Source organism: Cheilinus undulatus, linkage group 17, assembly GCF_018320785.1.
Source record: "Cheilinus undulatus linkage group 17, ASM1832078v1, whole genome shotgun sequence".
Classification (NCBI taxonomy): domain Eukaryota; kingdom Metazoa; phylum Chordata; class Actinopteri; order Labriformes; family Labridae; genus Cheilinus; species Cheilinus undulatus.
The window spans coordinates 5,385,160-5,411,298 of NC_054881.1; the positions used below are offsets into that span (position 1 = coordinate 5,385,160).

General features: G+C 39.5%; 1 protein-coding gene across 1 annotated transcript in view; it reads right to left on the bottom strand.

The window, feature by feature from the left end:
• Positions 1 to 1,422: 1,422 nt before the first annotated feature.
• The window catches only part of pitpnb (phosphatidylinositol transfer protein, beta), a 36,549-nt gene continuing 11,832 nt past the window's right edge, over positions 1,423 to 26,139 (bottom strand). Inside the window, exons 2-12 of the mRNA XM_041810731.1 lie at positions 24,795 to 24,825; positions 23,639 to 23,784; positions 21,088 to 21,179; positions 19,378 to 19,385; positions 16,081 to 16,155; positions 15,541 to 15,624; positions 9,296 to 9,373; positions 9,104 to 9,208; positions 8,660 to 8,782; positions 8,249 to 8,335; positions 1,423 to 5,267 (exon numbers count right to left, since the gene is read on the bottom strand). Coding sequence (XP_041666665.1) covers positions 8,288 to 8,335; positions 8,660 to 8,782; positions 9,104 to 9,208; positions 9,296 to 9,373; positions 15,541 to 15,624; positions 16,081 to 16,155; positions 19,378 to 19,385; positions 21,088 to 21,179; positions 23,639 to 23,784; positions 24,795 to 24,825 — 790 coding nt within the window. The 3' untranslated portion in view covers positions 1,423 to 5,267; positions 8,249 to 8,287. The remainder of the gene's footprint in view (positions 5,268 to 8,248; positions 8,336 to 8,659; positions 8,783 to 9,103; positions 9,209 to 9,295; positions 9,374 to 15,540; positions 15,625 to 16,080; positions 16,156 to 19,377; positions 19,386 to 21,087; positions 21,180 to 23,638; positions 23,785 to 24,794; positions 24,826 to 26,139) is intronic.

Sequence of the window (26,139 nt, forward strand, 5' to 3'; positions counted from 1 at the left end):
TCTGTTTTGTTGGATCTTCTGTGTCTGATCTTCTGTCTTGAAAGCACTCCATCGATTTGTGATGGGCTTCAGCTCAGGCTGCCAAATCTTGCTCAGTGCCATCATGGTCGGCAAACCAGTGTCTGGTAGTTTTGGCTTCACTGTTGCAGGTGTCAAGTCCTCCATCAATGTAAAAAAGGGTCAGATAAAGGAACAATAATGCTCCAAATTCTCCTGGTAGACAGCTGTATTGAGGATATAGAGGACAATGGACCATCACCCTGAGGTCCAAAATCCTGTTTTTGGAAATGAAAGTAAATTTGGTTTTGCATTGGGAAAGCAAGCTGCTTGAAATCCAGTGTAAAGTTTCCACAGTCAGTGATGATTTGAGGCGCCATGTCAAGAGGAATGTGGTCATCCACTGCCAAAATATATCAAAGTATTTCAGAGTTTGCAGTTAAATTTTCAGGATCAATTTATGAGCGGAATCCATTTACATTCAAATAAAAAAATAAAGCCATTAATGCAAACAACCGGTCCTTTATCCCCTGCAGATCATGTTGACCATCTTAAGTGAGTGTTTTGATAGGGTTCGGAAAAACAGGTCAAATGTTCACTGTAGAGAGAAACAGTCAAACACACAACACGAATCAGCACATTGGTTCTCTTATTTGTTCAAATTTATTAGATATTCTGTTATGTTCCATTGTCTAGACCTTCTGTCACAGCGTGAAAGCCGTGAAAAGAAACCAAAAGAGGAACTAATTGTAATACATTCACTACTAATTCCCCTGAATGTTGCCTTATCAGAAAAGAGAAAATTGAATACACTGTGAATCTTTGTCTTTCAAAAACAACAAAAGAAAACATAAAAGAAAGAAACAGTAGATTTTGCAAGTGCTTATTCATGATTACAATAAAGAAAAAAAAAAAACAGTATTTTGGACTCCATCTGTTCCCTAAGCTTCTACCCCTCCCCTCACAGTCATCACTGGTAATGCTACAAAACCGAACATCACACAGTCTACTCTAGTCTACCGGCCGGCCGCTCGCCACCATCAAACTTAGACAGGCTTTTCACTCCTCGCCGCCGTGGACGCCGAGGTCAAGCTGAATTCAGTTTGATTTTGAGGAGGAGCCGCCGTTCAAAAGGAATTCCCTTCTTGTCTGATGCAGTTCAAGAATGTCTCAAAAAGCACCGATCAAACGGAGGAGAAAAAAAAATCAAGACAAAAGGAAAAGAAAAATAGAAAAGTGGTGAGCATGCAGATCAGGATTTTACAGAGACTGCTGGGACCAATCACAAGAAGAAAGGGGGAGTTATTTATCTGTATTTGAAGAATGAAGTTGAGCTTTTGGGTAGAATGACGACTAATCAGAAAAATGTTCTTTGTCTGAATTTAAGGGGCAATGTTTGACTTGATCTTTCAGTATCAGTGCTAGGCAAAAAAAAAAAAAAATAAAAAAAATAAATCAGAGGGAGAAGAATTCTTTTTTGTGAATTTTCCGCTTTATTTCTTTCTTCTTCCTCAATAATGGATCTGTTAGGCTTCCTAGGAAGCTTAACGATTAAGAATAATGTCAAGTATGGAGACATTTTTCAACATTTATTATAAATGTCAAAATTCTCTTTTTTCCTATGACCTTGCACAGGGACTAAAGTGTTGTATTTTAGTAGGATTTTCAACTTTAAAGCAATATTATGTAGTTTGGTGTGCTTTGGCATCCACTGAAGGTCTTTGAGAGCAACTACACTGGCATAAAATGCCTAGACCAATGGTCATCAACTGGAGGCCCGGGGGCCAGATCAGGCCCCCAGATTATAAATTCAGAAAATTTGAGAGGGCAGAAATATGGAATGCAATTGTTTAGATTTTTCACAGAATTTTAAATAAAACCATTAACCCAGCAGCTTATCGGACCAGAAGCACACTGGTATTTCTGTAATTTGTCATGATAAACACACACTTATCATTGTTATTTTGATTGAAGTTGCATTTTTTTGCATCAGTTTTCCACATAAGGCGCTGTGAGAGTGCAATTTCCCCTGAAACTTTGCAAAAGATCTGTTTCTTGCGTGTGTTTTTGGCCAATCAAGACACAGCATATTAGCATAAAACTCAGTGACAAACATCAAGAGGGCTCAAGAAATATGTAACTAAAATATCTCAATCGCCCCCTTGTGGCTGGCAGCAGTATAGGTGACAGGAACTGATATCACTGTTAAAGGCTTAAAGTTCCATTAATTTTGGAGAGTTATTAATGTTTCTACAAGAATATGTAATTAGACATAAATATTGATTTTATTTTAGTTTATTTCAATATCTGGCCCCTACAACGTTGGTCAAGAAAAAGCTGGCCTTATGAAAATGAAGTTGATGACCCAAGGCCTAGACCATTAGGTCCCAACCCATGGTCTTGGACCCCAGGAGGGGTGTGAGGCTTTGTCTGCTCCAAGGTTGTCAAAATTACATGTACACGCTTTTTAAAAATCATGATTAGACCCATAATGCAGTGGTCCCTAACCTTTCCTCTGAGCCTTCCTATTTGTATCTAAAAAGAGCTCAGGCACCCTGGGACGCAAGGTTTTATCGATAATACAGCCAAAATCAACGGGGATTTTCAACAGTAATGCGTCAGTTTTTTCCTATGGGTCCTTGTGGGGGCTCCAGTGAAAAATGATGGGAACTACCAATGTGCACTGATGACACAAAGAAACTGGCTACGATGCTGTGAGAAGCCACAGAACCACGTCGACAGACAAGGATGTTGAACAAATATGACTCTACTAGTGTCAATATTGTTGCTTTTTGTCCCGCTCCTTGCTTGGCCACTATTTTTCTCTTCTTAGCTTCATCTGCCCCTGCCCTCTTCCACCTCTTAGCCTCAGCAGTTCTATCAAACAGTCCTGAGACTAACTGGCTTTGTTTGAGCTGTGGGCTGGTTTATGAACTTATGCTATGAGAGAACCATGGCCCACTGCTAGTGTTAGAGTGCTGTGGTACATGATCAATGCCATTCTCCCTGCTGAATGTTTTCATACTTTTAGATCTACTTTAAAACTTTTATTCAAAGGTGTAAAAAGCTGCATATGTTGCTTTGGTAACATTTCCGCCATGTTATCATAATGCAAATAAATTTGCACTGGCAAATTCCAACTTCATTCTTCAAATACAAAACCAAAACTGTCCTTCCTTTTTGTTAATAACTGTCACTATAAAAGCTCGACTTTAACCTCCACATTCAGTTATTCTCTAAATGCAAAAATAAATCAAATATCTTCCTGCTTTTTCTCTTATTCTTGGCCCGTATCATCTCCTGTAAAATCCAGATGCGTTTAAATCTCTCCTCATGTACTGATGACTAACAGGCCCATGTCATGCTTGTACAGGTGTGAAACATGTCTGCACCGTCCTGCAAACCTCCACACATCTGTCTCTGCTCTGTACATTCATAAAGCATGGATGAGGTACAGTTGAACCGTGGTTTTAGTGACGACAGCACGTGGAAAGCTTGCTCCCATTGCTCACCGTCCACAGAGCTGACGTCTGAAAACTTCATAACTTACTTTAAGTTAGCGGTACAGTATGGATGAATGACCTGACGACGCCTTGTAGCGGTGAACATCCCCATTCAAGTCAGTGTTTGTATGTACAGTTTGTCCATTTCTAGAATGGGCCTATTATAAAGTACACTTATAACTCTCTTTAAACCACGCATAGATAGGTTACAACAAAACCTACGCACTCATTCATGACCATATAAACAAAGCTGTGTAAATGCACTAAGCTACGCCATGATCATAAAAAACACCACAAAATATTTTCACCTAAAGCCTGACAGAATCAAAATAAAGACGGCTGTGAGAGCGGACAAAAACAAAGGAAAACGCGGGGAAAAGATGCCACCAGGCTCAAACTACACCACCCAACACCAATCATGAGTCTATTTTTATCTTTACTAAAGCCATTTCATTCTAAAAAACAGTTGAGAAAAGCTCAGGCTGACTTATTTTATACTTTTTTATAGATGAAAACTTTAAAAAATACCTATAAATGGTGTAAATAAAGACTACACACCCAGAATGCTTGTTTACATCTGCCTGGACCGCTTTGCGCTGAGAGAAGCCGTAGTTTAAGAGTTATAAAAAAAACTACTTCATGCACGCAATGACGCACAGGCTCTCATCCTCATTTGTTTTACAAAAGAAAAAGCTTCCAGGTTAAGCCCTAGCAAAGGAGGAAAGACATGCAGCGGCAGCATGAGGCACGTTCGACTGGAAGCCTCTTTTCCGTCTCGGTCTCAAAAGTCCTTAAAAGAGCGAAGGCAGTTTGATCGCACAAACAAGCACACAGATGCACGCGCTAACACACAGGTGTATTGTACAGACTCTCCTAGAGGGCACCGAGGAGCACTCTTTCATCAATCCACTTGAGCAAAAGCTGCATTGCACTGACTGTACACATGCAATGACAGTTTAAAGTGAGGAGCTGTTGTTGTTCTCACATGCACTTGTGACGAAGGAGGGAGGGGGAGGAGGCCTGGTGTGCATGTTTGAAAATGTGAAACAATAGCAGAGAATTACCCATCATGCATTAAATTTGCGTCGACTTTGAAAAACAGGCATGGATCGCCTCGAAATGAAAGAAAAACATCCCGACCAACTGCCAGACAGAGGGGAGGGTGAGACAAAAGGGAAGGAGATCCAGACAAATTTACCAGGACGAGATTATAATGAGGGGAGAGACGAGGAATAAAGTAGAGACAGACAGTTATAATACAAGGAAAAGAGGGGAGATACATGGTCCAATACCTGCTAAAGTCTTACACCAATTTGAAAGGGAACCGGTTGGTCTAAAAACAACATTCTAATTATTTTAAAAGGCTTGACTTTCTGAGTCCCAGTTTACACAGCTGAATAAAAACAAAGCCCATTGTAATAATCAACTAACAATTACATATCAGGCAAGTTACGTTCTGTGCAAAGAGTTTTTTTTTCTTTTTATATGTATGCAAAACCATGTTTTTTTTTTCTTTTTTTTCTGAGTGAACGGGAGGCTTGTGATCGGGGTAAGGAGCTGTACAGTACTGTTAACCAATCGTGTCAAACCCCCCAATGAATCATGTGAGACAGACAGGAGAAGAGGGCGACGGCAGGGCCGCTTCCTCGTCATCAGCGTGGTGGTGGTGGGCGTGTCTCTGATGACATCATCATGACAGGGTTTGGTTGATTTGCCTCATTGCTCATGAGCAGCACTGGTGCCTCGAATCGGACCTGTTTTACGCAGCTGGGAGAGAAGGGAACATGGTTAGACGTGTCATCAAATAAAACGATGTCTAAATGTTCATGAGCTGGGTCAGGAGGAAGAGGTTAGTTGTCAGAAATGAGGAGGACAACAAAGCAGAGCATGCAGGATGCAACAGTAAAAAAAGTGAGATTCAGAAAGAAGGAAAATGAGTCAGACAGAACAGAATACAGACCTGTTCTTCATTTGTGGTTAACAGAGTTGCCTCGATTTGTTCAGTTTTTAAACATTATAAGACTTCCTCTCAAAAGCTGGAGTCCCCAGTGAGTATCAAATATCCTTTCTTCCTGATTTGCCAATCCCTAGTGCTTCCTTTAAGAGCAGTGAAGCCTTATTTCTAGGCTCATAAAACAGAAAATCTAAAAACAGAGGCATTACAGTTTCCAAGAAGTCACTCAATATGGACAAAAGTATTCCACCGCCTGACCATTTCACCACAATGGCCCTATTCAAATTATATACTTTAATATGGAATTGGCTCCCTTTTTGCAGCTGTAACAGCCTCCACTCATCTTGGAAATTCTTCCTTGTCAAACCACATCTTTATAGTCCTTGGTTTGTACATTGGGGCACAGAGTTGGAAAAGAACAGAGCCTTCCCCAAACTGTTGCCACACAGTTGGAAGTATAGCATTGTCCAAAAAGTCTTGGTATGCTGAAGCATTAAGACTGGCCTTCACTGGAGATAAAAGGCCTAAACCAAGCCACCACTTCATTCAAGGTTTGGCACTGAACTTGGTGATATGAGGCTTGCATGCAGCTGCACAGCCTTGGAAACCCGGTCCATGAAGCTCTCGCCACACCGTTTTAGTGTTTACATTAAAGACAGTGGAAGTTCAGAACTCTCCAGCTATGGAATCAGCAGAGCGTTGGTGACTTTGATGCACCATATGCTTCATGGCTGAGTTGCTGTTTTTCTAAACTCTTCCGCTTTCTAATAATATCACTCACAGCTGATTGTGGAATATGCAGCCGGGATGAAATTTCATAAACAGTCTTAGAGCAAAGGTGGCATCCTTTAAGTCACCGAGCTCTTCAGAACGACCCATGTTTATAAATAGAGACTGCTTTTATACACCTGTGGCAATGGGGCTGATTGAAACACCTGGATTCACTAATAAACAGGCGTGACCAAATACTTTTGTCCACATAGTGTATATAAGGATACCTTACCAGCACCTGGGCAGAGACCGACAACTATGAGCATGTGGAAAGTGAGGTATATGTGGTTTAAAACAGTGGTTATAAACTGGTCTAGCATCAGGTCCCTTAACAACAATCCACTACCCATTTTTAAAAAAAATTTCTATCATAACTAAATGTTTCTGATAAAAATGGGGCAGTTTAGATGTGAGATAGCACAAAAAATGTGGCAGAACACAGTAATAGAGACATATCCTTTTGAATAAAGCACATCATGTACTTTCTGATGTAGTTTTTTCAGGCAAACATCCACGACCTGCTGAAAGTGGCTTCACAACCCACTTTTTTGTCCTGACCCTTGGTTGAGAACCAAGGGTCTAAACAAGGGGAATCCAGACTTTTTCCATTGGGGGCCACATACACAAATATATAAGGATGGGGTTGGGGTGGGGGGCACTTTTATATTTCTGACCTTCACATTAAAGTAACTAAAACCAATCTAATGTTGGTTAAGATATGCTCAGTGATTGGGGATGCTTAAATGGCTAGTTGATGGCTGACAAGGCAAAAGTCCAATCAGTTTAAGGATTTTTGTGAGGCCAATCAGATTTCAGGGGGTCCTAGTCAGCGCTGACCCCGCCCCTGGAACATCACTGGTTCTGCTATTTGCTGCTGTAATCCCTTAGGGCATTATAAATGAAGATATCTTCAGTATTTTGGTTGTGAATATTTTTACTATTTATAGTGTTATTTCAATTTAGTCCTGAAAAAACAGCTGTAACTCCTTGTCAAAATGTTTGTTTACAGTAGTAGCATGGTAGCACTGCCTTGTTTCGAAACCAAGAAGAGTAAGACAGTGTTGCACAAGCTTCATACTCTACTCAGGGCTATATTTAAGTTATTTCAAAGAATTATTTGGGGGGGGGCAATCAACAATGGGCCGTGGGCCACACCTGGCTATAGTTTGGACACCCTCGGTCTACACACTGCTCTAAACACTGGTCTAGCTCTGATTGAAAATGCGCCCATAGAGTCCTTGATCAATAGATTGGGAATAGATTCATCATCCTAGTACTGTTTGGTACACATCTTCCCCTGCTAAAGCTCCCTATATTTCCCGTCTCTCTTTATCTGTCCTGTCATGGTAAAGGAAAAACAGCCGCCACCCAAAAAACGAACACACAAGGGTCTATTGTCATACATAGAGGGAGTATGAATGAGCCTTATGGACGTTGACCCAGCCAGCTCTCTCCCAAGCAACATTTTCCAGCTCCTCCTGGGGAATTCTGAGTCAATCCCAGGACAGAAGGTTTTATAATCCCTTTGGCTAGTTCTGGGTATGCCTCGGGGATCTACTCCCAGTTGGATGTGCCTAGAAGACTTCTGCACAGAGGCAACTTGGAGGCATCCTGATCAGATGCTTGACTCCTTTTGGTGCAAAGAAGCTAAATCCTTCATGGACTTACTGCAGGATAAACTGGATTATTAAACATCCATGGTTAAAATAAGCCAATAAGACAGCTGTGTCATCTCTGTGTAAATACTGACAGCTGTCTAATTTAAAGTCTTGGACCAAGGATGGACAATGAGTTATCTGCCTTCCTTTTAAAATTTTTCAAGCTGAGAGGCAGCTTTATAGCCCGAATCATTAACCCACATGTGAAGAACAGGAGCTAAAAATCCACAATGAATATGAAAAAGAAGAAGACGCCATGCAGGACAGAGCTGAAAACAAACAGATGAGTTAGAAAGCGTGAGGATGAAGAAGAGGATGGAGAATGATCCAGCAGCACCAGCTCTTCTCCTTCAGTTCAGACTTACTCAGCCTGCCTCTAGAGATTGACCTACAGTGGCCGGCCTCTACTCGTCTGTCGCAGACGTGCCTCGGACATCTCCCTTCTGACGCATCTGATGTGAAAGTCAGGGGTGAAAGGGTTAAATCATGGAGGATAAATGTGTTGAGTCGTCTCCAGCTGTTTGCTTAGGACGTGAAAAATATTGAAACTTTGTTTATCATATCTTAGTCATTATGAAATCAGTAAACATACAAAAGACGAGAAAAATACACGCCTTTATTACACCTTGTCACTTCTCAAGAAGCATGCATCATATTTCAAACGTAGAAATAACTATTGATTCACTTTTATTATAATTTAATTATTGTACAATTATAACTATAAGGAGCCTGAAGCTGGGACAGCTCAGTGCAAATCTGCCAGGATTGTTGCCTACCTCCTCAAGCTCTTTTTGGGTCTCCTCTTCCATCCGCCTGATGTCCTCCATGGTCAACCCCACCCATCTGTCGATCCAGCAGAACAGCTGGCGGTGGAAGTTGGTGAAAATACGCTTTTCTTGCTGTTAAGAGGAATAAGATCAAACAAAGATGTTACAGAAGACAGGAGAAAACATACATTTACAGCTTAAAACTTAAAGAATAATATTAATGCAAAGGCTAGTCGATTTTTTCCTTATCATGCTTTGTGTTGCTCTGTCTAATTTTCCCTCCTCTCAAATTTTAAGAACTGTTTCCCAGAGCTATGACGCCATCTGCTGTCCTAAACACAAACAACACTTTTGGCCACTGGGACTGTGAACATCCTGACAAAAAAAGCCCCTGTTTTAAGTCTAATGAGGTATAAATTACATGAATTATGGGTGTGTTTTTTGCTTAATTACCCTGTGGATGAAACCCTCCACTTTGGTCTGCAGACCCCACCATCTGAACTTGACAGTGACCAGTTTGTACGCACACATGTACGGACAGTCTGTCTTCAGCTCGTTCTGTGAAGGAGGAAAAAAAAGTCTTTAAGTCCAGGGGAAAATCAGAGCGTCTCTGCTCTGCTTTCTGCCTCTGTGCTGGTCTGTTACCTTCCATTCAGGGCTGAGAGGACCTCTGCCTGTCTTGTCTGAGTGGAAAAGAGCTGGATCTTCTTCTGACTTATAGTCCTGAAAGAGAAAAGAGCAACAAACACAAAGATCAGATGCAAAGCAAACTGCCCACAGATGCTTTTTTCGGGACTCTGTAGTCCCACAAGGCAACATCATAGAATGTCTAAAGGTAGAAGTCTACAGGACATCACACATCACTATATATCCCAAGAACCTAAGTCAGTCTCACACTTAATTTTTTGCTACTTTCACACTTGTCCCCATTCCTAAGATAGACACGGGGTAGATAAATGTCTGCATCCATAATAACTGGATAATTTCCCGGTGATCTAGAAAACAAACAGTCTGACAACAACATGCATCATACAGTTTAAAGAGTTACTAAAGCCCACAATAACTATCCTCAATGTTTGCTTGAATTGATGCACATTTAAAAGGAGCTTTAGTAGTTGGGTTCCTGTTTTGGCTGGGTACTCTATGATATCATATGATATCTTGATGTGTGGGTAATAATGTTGGTTGGGTTTACTATATAGGTTTGGTTTTTGTTTTGTTTAGGCTCTCTTAACCTCCTAAGACCCTGCATGCATATATGACGACATCAAATTGTGGCTCTTCTACAACAAAGTAATAATTTCTGCTACTATAATTTAATGAGATAAATGTCCAGAATATCCATTGAAGTTAAGATAATTTGCTTGAAATGTCTGAATAATTTGCTGTTTGGATTTTTTTTTTAGAGAATTCGAATGGAAATTGTCAAGTATTTTCATGGAAATTTCAGGGATATTTTTGTATAATTTGGAAATTTTCATTGGCTGTTTGGGGGAAATTATCTTTTTTGTTTGTTTGTTTTTTTGGGGCATTTTCGTGGGAATTTTATTTTTATTTTTTCTGGGATTACATAGGATCTTTGGGGGTAGGGAGTGCACTATTGGTTCCTTTTTTTAAGAATTTGCCATAATTCTTTTAGGAAAATTTGCATTGAAATTTTTGGTATTTCCTTTAAGATTTTCAGGAATTTACATGGATTTTTTTGGTTATAAGTACCCCAAATAAATTTTGGGATACTTTAAAAACATGTTTAAGAATTCACAGATATTTTAGGAAATTTCCATGAAATTTTTGGGATATTGTTTGTGTTTTGTCTAGGAAAATTTGCAAGAAATTCCATTCAAAGATAAGCCTTAGGCTAAGAGCTGGGCAATTAATCGAAAAATAATCAAAACCCACATTTGGAGCCTCTAATCAACTTAAACCTGCGGTGTAAATTATTTCAATTTTTCCTCTTTTCTTGGGAAATTTTGACTTCAAGAAAAATATTTTATTTTCAGCTGATGTGTGTTTTGATCTCAAATATTTCAATGAACAACAAGAAATTGTTAATCTGTGTCAGCTCCTTTCAGTTGTTTGTTCTAAAATTATACAAATATTTACAGAACAAACAGAGTCGGAGGTTGGGGGTGGAATAATCATTCATTAATCATAATCGAGGTAAAAACTTCAATTAATCATGATTTTTATCTTTGCCATAATCGCCAAGCCCTACTAAGGCTTACTACAAAGACTGAAATTTACTTGTCATCATTGGAAAAACTAAAACAGCTCTATTAATCTACTGTATATCCACTTTTGGCTGCCATACATATACATTTTTTCTAAACAGTTTTTTCTCTGGGTACACATTCATGACCCACTGTAAAGAGCTTCGCGACCCACTTTTGGGTCCCAATCCATCGGTTGAGAACCACTGACATAGGAGACACATATTTGAACATTTTAAACTTTCTTTGAGGAAAAACATAATTTATATGCGATTTGGTCAACAGCACTACAATACCCAAAATCCTTGAGTGTCACAGTGACGTCTCTGATTGGCTGATCCCACCTTTAACTGCAAAAACTGTGAATTTACTACTTTTGAATTCAACTTTTTTTTTTTTTTTAACCAAAAGACAATTTGACAATGAAAACAATGACAATGCAGAAGACGCCAGCTTTTATATTGTTGTCTTTGAGAAAAACATGGTTTATCCCTGATCTATCCTCAGCACTACATTACCCACAATCCTAGAGCATTACAGTGATGTCTATGATCAATGGCGCTGCTAATTTTGGCTGTCGGCTGCTACAAGAGAAGTTAATGGTGGTGGAAAAAGTGGGCACTACCTGTAAAGCTCTGTGGTGACGACAGATGTCACCACATCAGCCAGTAGATTTTTATAATTTAATTGCAGCTGATGGCTTTAACCTGTAGAGGGGCAGCTGCTTTGCCCACAAAATGGAGACTTTAAATACTTTGATCTTGCTAAGAAATAGCCATGTACAAATGTAAACATCTAAAAATAGTGATCTGGGGGTTAGTTACTCTTTAAGCCTATTTCAGTGTCTGCTTTGTGCTTTTGCATTACTGGAGATACAAGGCCAGTAAACCAAGATCAAGTGAAAAGCACGAAAAACTATCACAGTAAAACTGAGTAAATAAATTGTATTGATGCATGACCGCTTAAGGCTTCTGTACTTATTGTCACCTGTGAGGATAAGCCTTAAATGCAGGTGTGTTTCTGATCCTCCCTGGCAGAGGTCCACACATCTACGCCTCCCTCTCGTCCCCTAACCCCCCAAATCCACGCCCCCGGGCTCACGACTCTGTGTGCTGTTTTAATCCGTGGGGACTGATAGGAAAGAGTGGTGAATACCTGGAGCAGATGGACGTTCAGATTAAGCCCTGGCCTCAACACTGATCCACTTAAGTCATTACTGTGGACGAGCTAGTAGAGGAAATGTTGTTACAACTGTGACCTATCTGGATAGAAATGGCTTAATGGCTCTTGTAAGATGTTAAACCTTGACCAACATGATGGTTCAGGTATTACAGAGTGACAGCTGCCACCACACTCTGGTTTGAAAAATATCTCATAGTTTCATTCAACAGAGCTCTCTCGTACTTTTAACAAAGTATTTTAAGGAATACTTTTCACAAACACAGAACACCATCTCTTAAAAAAACATGAATGAATCCATGTTCCATTGACAGTGAATAATAGAGCAGCTGCTGGACAGGATGGTTGTAGTAAATGGGATTTTACTGACTCATTCACTGACTCAACATGCATGGGTAAATGTCATCTGTTGAGTCTTTGTGTTCTGATTTTCAGCTGAGGGAGACAGCTGTCTGAGTACACGAAAAGGCATCTTTTAATTTCTGTGACTGCACTGGAAGCAAATTCAATTAGACAGGAAGCATGTAGAGACTGTTTGAAGGGCACCTTGTGATGTAACGAACACGTGCAGATTCAAAAATGGACATTATGATTAAAGTCAGTACATTTACAAGCATCAAGTAAAAGTCAGCTTGCTTTGTCAGTCCAACTAAAGCTGGCCTTTTAAAATGTATGGAAACTTGGTAGTCTGACTGAAACAGCACTAAATCAATTCACTTGAAGCCAGACTACAGTTGAGGTTAGACTACACAATTACACTCCTTTCAACAAATAGGCATAATGTCAGATAAGGTGATCACAGAGCTATACATCTGTAGACATTACAGGCTACCCAGAGGAACACAATCAGTCACAGAGACCAATGTGATGACAATGGAAGGAAGATGGACTGTGCTAGACTACACCTGGAAAGACGCCTGCAAAAGAACGCTCTGTATTCATGGCACTAAACCCACACACTAGCTCGATGCTAATGCTAACAGCATTTACTCACTTGTCAACTCTCTGGCATGGTATTAGCTCCATGACTCATCATAAAGGCAGGGATGTTGATGTCAAAACTGGGACTTTTCTTCTGTCTCGTAGCTCTATCTTGCTGCACAAACATCTCTCTTCTTTCACTTTGCTAATTGGTTTGTTCACAATTGTGGCTGTTCTGCCTGCAAGCACTCTGTGCCATTATCAGCCAATGACACTGGCATTTTGGACCAAACGGTAGACCCTTTCATTCAGTATAAAAACGTTGCACAAGATCATTTAAGGGCCGACAGGTCCTGAAAACCTACAACTACTACATGAGTTGAGGCATAAAAATTTCTGCCAATTTTTATTATTTTTATTTTTTATTTTGCCTGTGTATTTCAGCATATATGGACTGTAAATTTTGTCCATATATACTAATAAATTACCGGAGTTTCAGGCTGAACCAACAAAACTATGTCAGTTAAGCTCTTTTTCTTTATTTATCCTCAGTCTTTAAACTTTTGAGTGTTTTTTAAGGACTAAAGTTTGTTACCTTGGTCATCCTCAAGCCTTAAAATGTGTCCAAAAGGACTGAAATTTCTTGTCTGAAAAGCATATTTAAGTATCGGTATCGGCTAAAATGAATCTGTAAATATGAGCATATCAGATATCGGAAAAATTCAATATTGTGCATCCCTAGCTGTAACTGTATATTTGTTTATCTTGTATGCATAGATATCAATTGGACTCAAACGTCTGAAACACTCATCAACTGGCGGCCCGGGGGCCACGTCAGGCCCCACAAAGCTTCCTGTCTGGCCCCCGAAAGATCGTTAAATTCAGAAAAGGAGGAAAAGAAGACTTTAGGAGTATATTTAAGCTTTAAATGTTTGTAGCTGTTAAATCCATCCCACAAAAAATAACATTAAAATAGTTTTAGAATGACTTAACATTTGATTTGTTTTTTTTCAGAGATTTACTGTCATAATTAGTAAGTATTTTAAAAAGGGTTAAGCTTGGCAGAAGTGCTGCAAAAATGACCAGATAAAGTTGTGAAAAGAGGTTAAATGTGGCAAAAAATGGTAATAGACAAAAAAGGCACAAAAGGTATCAAAAAATGGTTACAAATGACAAAAAAGTAGTGCAAGAAAGTAATGAAAAGGGGTTAAAAAGTGGAAAAATTGATAAAAGAGGGGCACAAAGGGGATAAAACATGGACCTTGGTTTAAAGGGAGTTAAAATCTTTCAAAAATTGTGTTAAAGGGGCAACAATGGGCAAAAAGTATCAACAATGGGTTAAAAGTGTCAAATTTGGTTAATATTGGTGCTAAATGACAACTGGGGAGGGCCCATTCTCTGTGATTTTTCAGGGGATTCTGTTGTCAGGCTTTTCTCCTTGTGGCCTGCTGTGTTATAGATAATAGGGACAGATCTCACTGGTAATGCCTAAAATAATAAAATAAAACATTTCTTTAATTTTTGTGTATCTGAAAGTCCGGCCCCCAGAGTTTCTGTTGAGACTAAATCCAGCCCTTGTGCAGATGTACTTGATGACCCCTGGTCTAAAACCACAGGCTAAATCCAATCCCAGGGGTTATCATATAGTGTTTTCAGACAGACACGGTTCTGGAGTCTCAGAACCTTGGAGCTTTCTGGCAAACCAGCCCAGTTTCAGCTATCTCTTTTGCAAGTTTGCCATATAACTTTCCCCTCCTTGTTCTACTCTCCAGCTTCACCTGGAATTCTGTAGATGCCCAGATCATAATCAAACATTTTGTCTCCCCAGCAGACGACTTCTTCTCCATTTCCTGTTCGTCTTCACAACCTAGAATGTGATACGCCCACTGATGATGCCACAGTACCCAAGAAAGAACCGACTTCTTTTGGCTCCAGCAGAGAATCAACTTTTCAGGTTCAGAACTATTTTTCTTTGGTCTGAACGAGGCAGCCGGTTCAAAATTAGGTTCAGGATCCTGAAGTAGCATGGGGCCCTGCCAGTCTGAAAGGTCTAATATATTACCAAAACTAGAGAGGAGGCTATGTATGTAATATACAGCGCTGTAAAGTTTGTCCACATTTTCCCTGCCTGACATACAATCGATTAGCTGCCTGATAAGTTGTTGGCAAGGTGAGCAGGAAGAAGGTCCATCGTAGTTTTCTGAAAAGGGGGCATACTGTAGTTGAGGTGGACATGCTACCTTCAATAAATCGATTCATCCACGGTGCATGTGAACTGAGACAGTAGATTTGGTTAAACTGACTAATCAACTATAACCCTAGCGTGACTTTGCTACATGCTGACAAAACATACTCAGTGACAATGTAGGTTACTTAAACAACAAGCCTCCTGTCGTAGCTCAACAGGAGCCTTGGTATTAATGATGTAAAATTATCTGAAAACAACAACATTTGAAGGCTAAGTTGAACATAAAAGACTGCCTGAGATGTGATAGTGGACGTCTCTCGTCTTCCTCTTCTGATACCCTGCAGAGACCACAGACACTTAGAGCACTTCACAGTGAGAATGCAACAACTCACCCCAGGTGCCACCTCTTCATTGTTTGCGATGTCTATGGGAACCACCTCCACAGTCCTCCACGTCTGCTCATCCAGGTCATGGACCTGATTCAGGAGAGAGAGGGCAGAAGTTAACCTCAGCTCAGATCAGCACACAGGCAGGACTCTGTTTACACTTTGTTTTCTTATTCAAATCTGTGTGGGGTGGAAATCAAATGCTATTCAAATGTAAAATCCACACAGGTGTGTCCTGAAACCTGGACTTTCACTTTGCATCCCCCAACCTATCCAGCCATGAGATAGTAGATATGGCTGTTTTTCCTTATTATAAAGACAGATGTTGAATGAAGAATATAAAGCCATATGGATGTCTTTAGAGGGAGTTTAAGGGCTTGCAGACTTCAAATTTTATTTAATCATTATGAACTAGGGCCTTCTTATAAAATAACAGAGTTACAGACATTACAGGCAATGTAGGACTTGGTATTTTGGGGGCAAAGGCACCAATACTAAGGTAGAAAAGTCCAGATATTTCCTTCTCTGCAGCTCCAGTGTACTCACATTTTCTATTGTTCCCATGTCTGGTTTGTGCCATGTCTCGATCTTTATCATAAAGTCGTCCTTCATGTACTCGTTCTGAAAAGCAGAGGGGAAAACAAAGGTTTAAAAAACAAGATAATCAACATCTCAGGCTAAATTTATAAGATCAGGTACAGCTGCTTTACTGAATACAAGCAGGTGTGACTGACCTCAGCCAGCACACACCACGCAGAGAATTCCATGAATGGAGTAAAGATGTACTTAAAGCCTCCGGCTAAATCCAATTAACCAATCAGACTTTTGGTCTGAAACAACACAAGTGATGCTGCACTGCTCAGCTCAAATCTATTTTCAACCCTCCCATCAGTAGCAGCACTCTTTATAGAGTCCTGACTCAAAGGCCAAGTCACACCAGCGCTGGAGACAGAAAATTATCCCAGAAACAGAATGCCTCCTTTCATTAGAAATTCTGTGATTTATCAGTTATGGGTGTGAAGATAGCCTGTGAAAAGTTTCCATGTTATATTCAGATTTGTTGTGCTTTAATTCTGAACAAAAAGAAGCTGTCATGAATTCCCTGAACTTTGAAGAGGAAGCTTTTGGTTAACCTCCTATGTGGGTTTAGAGCTGACGGCATAAAAAGTGGAACAAACACTTAGAAGCGAGTACTCAGAAGTATAAATAAGACCCTTGAAGATGTCTGATGAGAAATTCTTGGAGAGCTTTGACCCCTGTTCATGAACTCTTCACTAAACTAAATCGTGTGTGATCCAAACCAACACCACAGCTGTAAAAAAACAGCAAATCAGGAGCTGTTTTTTTTACAAACTAGCTACCAGATTTATGCTGGGCAGCCTTGTTAATCTGCTTTTCCTCAAAAAAAAACAAAAAAACCAATCTGTACTGGCCCCCTTAAAACTATTCTCACTTCAAGTCTTGATTTATTCTGTTTTCAAGGAAGAAAATAATCCTACATTTAGGTTAGTGTGTGAGATGTAGCCCTTAACAGCCAGCTAAGGCACTGGATCCCAACCTGGGGTCTGTCTGCTCTTCAAAATTAGATGTACATGTATATTTCAGTCAGTCATTTCATGCATAGTTTGGCGTCAGGCTCTGACTTCATCACTCCTCTACGATTTATCTTACATGCAGAATTGAGGAGTGATGAGATAACATCTTAAACCCCCAGTCGGAGCCAACAGGTGGATGCTGGGGTGGAGGTGGGATGAAGCGAGATCCAGGGAAGAGCGGGCACTTGCAGAGCAGAGGAAGAGACCGGAAATCTTGCAGCTTAAATAGACCACTAAATTAGGAGGATGTGAGTCACGTGATTTGATTGGATGCTTGTCAGGTGTGAATCACTGTGCTCCAAATTACTGAGCTGAACTACCTCACAAGGTTCAACACATTTTTTAAAACCATGATTAAAAATACATTATATATTAGGAGCAATTTAAAAGATAAAAAATTAAGAAAATCTCTTATTTTTTAGCCAAAAAAAAAAAAAATCCATAATTTATTACATTAATTCAAATATTTACAAGAAATCAAACTGAGAATTTCAGAGTCAATAAAGTCAGAAATTTACAAAAAACCCCTAAAATTTCCATTTTTAAAAAATCTTAAAATTTGACATTAGAAACTCACAAATGTCAAACATCAAAGGTTTTTAAAACTGTGAATTTAAAACAGTGTAAAATAAAAAATTTACAAGGAACCAAACTGAAAACAGTGGTTGGATTTATGATTTTATATTCTTAGAAATCCCACATTTTGGTTCACGTATATTTACAACTTTCAGTAAAAAAGGAAAAAAAAAACTTGTAATTAATGGCTTTTTAAACTTATGAATTTTAGAGTTTTTTTCTTGAAAATTAACGTCCTCTTCATTATTATTTTTCTATGGAGTAGCCCTAATACACCATCGTTAGATGGATAGATTATATATGGATCTTTTTGTCAAGTGCATGTAGGGTTATTATGTTGGAATTTTGTCAATAAAAACAATAACAATTGATGTTTAATTTTTGCAAGTGGGTCATGGACAAGGCTTAGCTCTTTCCAGATATAAATGGGGGGGCCATAAGGAAAAATGGTTGGGAACCACTGAGTAAAAGCACAGTATACTGAGGAGCACTGCGGTCAAGCGATATCACACTACCCATACAGACCAAAACATGGCAGCCTCTTGGCGAGTAAAATTTATTAAAAATACGGATATCTAGTGTTCAGTATACATATGAGAGATACAACTATGTAGCTAATAAGGTGAATTTTTCTGATCATGCAGGGTTCCTTTTAAAGAAGTGCATACAGCTTTACAGCACTAGTTCATACACCAGCCTTCAGCTTAAAGGAAGCCTGTTAATAAGTCTCAGTGCTGTTTGTCTCTTAACATCAGCTATAGTATCAGAGGAGGGTGACAGATGAAGAAGAGAAAAAGAGAGTGACTGAGCAAGAATGTGTACACTACCCTGTAAAGCCCTTCAGAATGGTGTAAGGCAATCCTCTTTGTCTTACCGTCATCTGGCTGTATAAATGGTCAACAGAAAAAAACAACAAAACAACTCTCCCATTTTAGCTTCCCTTCACTGACTTTCTGTGAGTTTAAGATTGATTTTAAGCTTTTATTATTAACTTATTAATCGTCAAATGAGCTTGTTCCAAACTTATCTCTCACATCTTCTAAAAGCTCATACTTTCCCAGGAAACTGGGAAAGCTCTACAGACCAGTTTCCTGTCCGGCTGTCCCAAGGTCAAATTTAAGCCAAAGGTTGTCTGAGCCTTTCCAGTCACAGCTCCTAAGCTTTGTAAAGCTCTGCCTCTGCATGTTTGGCTGTCCCCCACACCGCCTGTTTTTCAATCAGACCTCAAAATGCAGCAAATGCTACTCTTTGACTATTAGGTCAGCATGAAAGTTTTCTTTTCTTCAACCATTTTCCTTTCCCAATAAAGCTTTACAGTATTGAATGTCATGTTTCTAGATTAGTCTCAGTTCTTATTTTTTTTTTCATGTTTGAACTTTGGTGGTTTTAAATGGGACTGGATTGGATTAAAAGTTGGAAGGTTTGTGCTTCCAGTCCTTTGTCATGCATGATGTAAGGATTCTGCTGACCATTTAATGGGCTGCGATGGTTTAACCTCCACCTTTAAGTCCCCGGTCAGTGTGCTAAACACAGCTTTAGCTGGTAGATTGTGAGCCATCTCTGCCTTTAGAGATAAATACCTTAAGATTTGTACTTGAGTTACGCGGTGTCATTTTCTGATGTGACATGGTCTAATATGTTAAAATAAAGAAATAAAAAAATTTTAACTTACCGTCACAACTGCAGCAGGCAGAGAGAAAAGGAAAAAAAAGGGAAAAAAAAACCATAAGTGGCAAGAAGATCTACAAGATCTACACTCAAAAATGCTTTCAGAAAATCACATTAAGCCCCTTGATTTCAGTTTTAAGGCCCATTTATGATCTACAGATGAAGTGTTCTGTCTTCTATCGTATTCCTGCAAGTTTCCCAGATGCTAACAGACATGGCTCAGCTTTGAAATATCACTGTAAAAAAGGACACCGTGTTGAGTTGTGTAGTCAACAGTTTGAGTCAAATCAGCAAAACATAATCAGAGAATACTTTGGAAAATTTTGCAACTGTTTTAAGGAGAGATTGTGTGGGTCGTCTCAGAGCTATGAACATAATATACAGCACTGCTCAGAACTTTTAGGTGTGTTTGGGCCAAAAGTTGAGGCTGGAGTGAGGCAAGTAAGACATCTAAGGTCATCATCTGGCAGGGAGGAGGATTGACACAACCCCATTTGTGCTCTGGATGTCCATGCATTTTACCAGGGGCATGGGCAAAATAGTCTGTCATAAGAGTACTTAAGTGCACACCTTTAGGGTGGGGTAAGGTGGGATGAGGGGAGTAAGCACGGCCTATGGTACTCTTGGCAGGGCAGGGTTGTCACAAGCTCCTTGACATGCTGAAGGGAATGGTCTCTGGGTGTAGTACCAGGGGTGAAAAGGTCCTGGACAAAAGAGATGTTGTCAAGCTTGACCTTGGCTGTTGACGCGTGCCAACATGAATCAAGCTTGACTCTGCCACCCATCACGGAGTAACAGGTCTCGGCTTGACATGCCCCGCAGGATCTCTAGCGCCCTTCATCGATCTATCTAAACCATACGTGCATGACTGTGCAAGTCTCTGGGCTTAATACCAGGGGTCAAAAGGTCCCGGACAAAAGAGATGCCATCGAGCTTGACCTTGGCTGTGTGGGGCCTGTGTCCACATCCTGACGTTTTTTTACACTGGCGTTGCTCAGTTTCAACACAAAACCTACAGAAAACGGTGTTTTCAGAGCTCAGGGTCTGGAGCGTAAAAATGCCCTTGGTGTCAGCTGTTTTTCGTTGCTTCCGAGAGTGCTTTGATTTGATTTGATTTGATAATACTTTGTCAGTTGAAAAAGGTTTTACTTTTGAACCATCAAGCTTGTCATGCCACGTCTTTCTCACTGGCCAATCAAAATCAAGAATGAGCCAGACTTATGATAGCAGCTTTGCCCCACAGCAATCTCAGAGGAGAAACTGTTCCAATTGTCTTTTTCTAAGGGGGAAGTCTTCAGGTCCAGAGCTGCTGCAAACACCTGGAGAGGATTCTTTTGCATTTTTTCATGGGTCCTTTGTGATATTCCATTAAAAGAGAAAAACATTAAGTGCACTGAGCTATTAAAATATAACAGATTCTACAGCTGAAAGCAGAAGTCAGCTTTTGTAACCTCAAACTATAAACACTGGTGAGAAGCTCTGAAACTGAGGTTGTGGGCTCAGCAAGTGCAAGTAACAGTGTCTGTGCACACAGGCCTATACTGTTTAAAATGTATGCATCTATTTTCATATGTAAAGGAGCCATAAATGGGCCTTTGGGTCACTGTGGTTACATGCAGCTACTGCCTTGTATTTGCACTTTTTACCCCGTGCATGCACAGTAAAACAAACAGCATTAAAACATGTAGAAGGTTTGTGTTTAGTGGTGACTCACTTGTGCGACAGTATGGATAGGCGTTCCAAGCCTTTTCATGAAAAACTAAAGCTCCCTCTGGTGCGATCATCTTCACATACCCTGGGACTTTACTGCAGGGAGAGAAGGAAGAAAACAAATCAAACAATCCTTTTTCGACTCGCTTCAATAAAGAACTAAATTACAATCAGGAACCTCAGGGTTCCAATAAAACATTTTATTATTTCTATGATTCATTTTGTAATCAATTGTATTTTTTATTGCTCTTGGTGCTGATCCAAAGGATGAAAGCTTTTGAGCAAAACAGCCACCTATTTCCTGAAAATCAAAGAACCAGTCAGAAAATACACAGAGGGTGGACCAAACAAGAGGAAACACCTGATGGGGAAAGGAGGACCCTTTGTGCTCATTTCTCATTATTCTTTGGGTAAATAGTTAGAGTTTTAGTCATGTCTTTCTATTCTTGTTTCTGGGATTTGAAAGCCCTGACAATACTTCAAGAAAAATAATCTTAAAGCTTTTTTATTGTGTCTTTGGAGATGTCATGTTGATATATTGATAATCACCATGCAGGAGTGCTGTGTGTTCAGTAAGGTAAAGCTGGTTCAGTAAAATGGCGGCTGATTTTGGCAAGCAGAGAGTTCATCAACACCTAATGTCTCCCGTTAGATGCCTGCCAAAAACTCCACCAACAGATTTAACAGCTGGCACCAGGCTGTTAAAGTTTCCTGTGATACAAACAAACATGTCCTCTGCCAGCCCCACGTTTCTGTCCTTAACTCACTTCGGCTTCATGCTTGGTGTGCTGGCCAAAGCTGAGGACAATGACATAATAAATACTTGCTTTGGTTTGTAGAAGGGCATTGCTGGCAATGTTTATGTGTGAGAGATGGTGAGCTGTTTAAGAGTACATGCAGAAAATTTGAGACGTTTTTAAAAGACCTACTGCATCTTCAATTTCAAACCAGTTACATTAACCCTCTGAACCCTAGGATATTTCTTTAACTGTCTAATCTCGCCTTGACTTTTTGTCTTAAAAAGTTTTTAAAACATCCACCCTGTGGTGCATCCTTTTCTTCAGGGCAACCTGGGCTTTAAGAATAAGTATGCAGCAGTAATGTCACTTGAGTCTTAAAAAGGTTGTGGGACTATAAAAAACTGAACAGAAATAAAAACTCAAAGATTTTAATGTATTAAACAGCAAATATCTACAACTAAGGTTTGTTTTTTTTTCAACAAACTTGTTCTCCCATCTCTTTTGGATCAAAAGTTAAAAAAATAATCATTCTGTAACAAAAAGTCTTCAAAATGTTTACATTTTCACAAATAAGACCTTAAACTTTTGGGAATTTGAGTCATTATTCAAAGCAGTTCCTGTCTGCTGTGACAGAATTCACAGCCTCTGTGTCTGATTCTCTCTATTATGAGTCCTTTAGGCTGTCTTTTCTTAGTTTCAAAGTCTGTGCTCATGCACTGTTCAACAAAGCATGACATGATGATGGAGCAGCCTGCAATTGGTTGTCACAGCCCAGTTGCAATGCATTCTGGGATACAAACAAATGTGGCAGCCGCTAATCCTGCTGGCTGCCAGAATGATCAAGAAATGATTATAAATGGATGAAGAGACATTCAATATCTGAGTTACTGGTGTGGATTTAATCTTTAAAACCTTCTGAAAGACCCCCAAGTTCCAGGCTTTCTAGAAAATGTTCTGTAAGAGCTACGGAGGCGTGGATGGCGTCATTAAAACGGCACAACGGAGGGATTTTAGAGAAAAAAACAAATATGTGCTTATGATTTATGGTTCAAAAGTTTTTTCTTGTCCTTTACAACAACGCCACCCTCAGGGAGTTAATTTAGAAGCCTAAAGATAGTCTTCGTAAATAAACAAGATTCTATTTACAGGCACTGCCTTAGGTATTAAGAAAAAATAGCAAGGTATTTTTGCAAATTGTAGGAAACTTTTAATCTTTAAATCTGATGTAAAAGCAATGATGTATTAGTGAAAACTTAACTGTTGCAGCTATACCTCACAATAACTGAGTTGTATTCATTTCAGTAATTTATCTTTATAAGTCTGGGGAGATTTAAGGTCAGATCTGGCAGAGTTTCAAAAAAATCTCATGTGTGATTAAATCTAAATATAAAAAAAGAAATCAGAAAAACTGGCCTGAAACCTCTTTAGACGAATAGATTATAAAAACAGAATTAAAAAAAATACAAAATTTAAGACCTTATAGTCTTGCAAATAATACTTTTTAAAACTCTCCATTGTGTTTTGTTGCAGTTTTTTGCCATTTGAATCATAGAAATGAAACACTAGATCTGACTTTAACCTCTGTGTGAGACATTTCCATGGAAACTCCATTGACATTTGCAACAGTCCATCCAGACGTCATTCTTAAAGTGTAAGCACTCAACTCGTTAATTACTCATGACCATCGACCCCGTACGGTGCGAGCACATTAATTGTGCGTAATTCATCGTAAACGTTTCAGGCGCACAGTGTGAGCTGACATTCTAAAATCCCACAGTGTACACCCCCTTTACCTGTATTCATTCAAAGACTTGCCTCTTTAGATGGTAAATTTTATGTGTGTACTGTCCCTTCTCCCCATCCTTCTCATAAGGTTCGTTCTTCAGCACCTCGATGCCTTCTCCTCCTCCCGTCTCATTTTTGCTGGCCTCAGCCACAGAGAACAGCTGCCCTACTTGATACTGAGAGAGAGAGAAAGGACAGAGGAAAGGTGTTAAAACTTAACCTGCAGGGACAAGACCTGGGGTAAACTGCTGGAATAGGCAAAGAACGTGAGTGCATCCTTCCAGCACCTATTTCAGCTTCAAGATCTAAACAGACACTAAAAGCTGGACCGGAAAATGAATACATTGTCTTAAAGAAAATGTGAATTTGAGGCTTATAAAGACTTCAAATTGCCTATTATTTGTATGATTTTGCAGCTCAGTAGTCCCTTAGTGGTATATCTGGATGCATTTATATTATATGAGCCCTAAACTCAAACTAAATCTTTAAAACATCCTCTTATCAACCTGTGGTTGACCCCACAAAAGCTACATGTTTGTCTTTCTAAAGCCTACAAGAAAGTCACCCTAAATCCTTCACAAAATAAACTTTACACCCTGATTAGCTCTGTCAGTTTTGAAATGAGATAGAGAATATTACCAGGCTTTTCAGGGTTTTAAAACTAATGAAGTTATGCGAAGGATACAGAGTTTGGAAAAGCCTTATCCTGCAGGAAATCTTTCTTTTAAGCCAAAAACGCCCAGTTATCTCTCATGAAAGCTTTAAATCCCAGCCACAGCATTCTCCCCCTTGCAGAGAGTGCTGTGAATTAAGGCCAGTGTATGATGTCAGTGGATATCATGGTGGGGTCTGGGCTCACTGGACCGAATGTTTTTCAGGCTACATGGAGTGCGATTTCACAAAAAGAAAACAGAACACAAAAATGGGATTACAGTTTCAAGGGCTGAGCTCACATCCAGGGAAAGTTCTGCCTACAAACACCACAGCAAGTCTGTCCCACCAACAGCAGACAAACAAAGCCTTTTCTGTCCTCATATGTGTCCCAGATGATGGCTTCAGTGGAGGAGATATTTTACATGGAGCACACACACGTTTCTCACGCTAGGGGGTACAGTTATGCAGCTAAATGTAGGAGGAATGAATCTTAAGAGTTAAGCATTTGTGGTATGGATTTAATGGTACTCACCTCTTCCACAGAGACTGGCAACACTACACGGCTGTGAGAGGGAAAACAAGGGAGGGGTGGGGCAGGAAATGAAGAGAAAAAGAAAGAAGTTGAACAAATTTGTGTGTAAACAGAGGACAAAAATACTGGAGAAAAACACTGTGGATTTCAAACAGTTTATGTTGAGTCTGAGAAGAAGTTCAGGGTCTTATTACATGATCTTACATTTTAGAGACACTGAAAATGTTCTTGAGATTTTGCACTAAACATCAGCTATGCTGTGAAAATAAATACCCGTAAAATTTGTTTGCATCATATTGCTGAAAAAAACCCACATCATGCTTGTCAGCTCCTTAAGTGAACTACTCAACTTTATTTTTTCTGCTTAGAATACAGATTTCATAATAGCATTAATACTGTTAACCACAGGGGCCTGCTGTAAAGTTTAGGAGAGCTTTTCACAGCCGATCTGAGCAAATGAGGAGGATAACCATTTCCATTTTGCAGCAGCTGAAGACAGTAACCTGAGAGCAAGGTGACTATTAAAGGCAGTGCTGCACTATGTGGTAATAATGTGCAACTGCAATCAAACTGGACAATTTTGTAATTTGCAGTTGCAATTAAGATATAATACATAAACAGTTTCATGAGGATACTTCCTTGGTTATCAAGGAAAACGCAGAGAACAGAGATAGTTTAGAAGTGTGTATTTCCCAACTCAAAACATACAAATATTAGTAGCATGGAAACTTCACAACCAATCGTTTTTATAGAACTGCTTTCAAAGTAACTTCAAATTTTCAAAAAAAAAAACAAAAAAACAAAATTAAAACATTTAAAAAACATTTCATTTTTAAAAGCGAGGTACTTCTACAAAGTGCAAATGCAGTGCAACACTGTAAACTTAAATGCCTTTCTGCATAACCTTGCAAAGCAGATGGATTCGTCCTTTTCCTTGTTTCTCACTGGTGAATCAATCTTGCAAAGCTCCAGTCTGAACCGTTTTAGCCATTTAGAAAGTGGGGTGGGAATCACTAGTGGCCCTACGATACGATATTATTGTGATTTTAAACATTTTGCAATACAGTGAGTATTGCGATATCATATATTGCAAATTATTGCAATCTATACCATTTTTTCTTTTACTTTTTTGCTGATTTAGCATTAGTCTTGCCCTCATATATGTCGTATTTCCGCAGTATTTTATTTTCATGTAGCACTTCTTGCAAACCTGATATGTCATTTCCATCTTATTTGGCCCTGTTGCATTCCTAATGTCCTTCCCCTGGTGCTGCCATGTTTGTTGTACTAACTTTCTTATGCAGCTCTCTATGGAGTTTACTCCTCAGTAGAGGCTACGTCACGT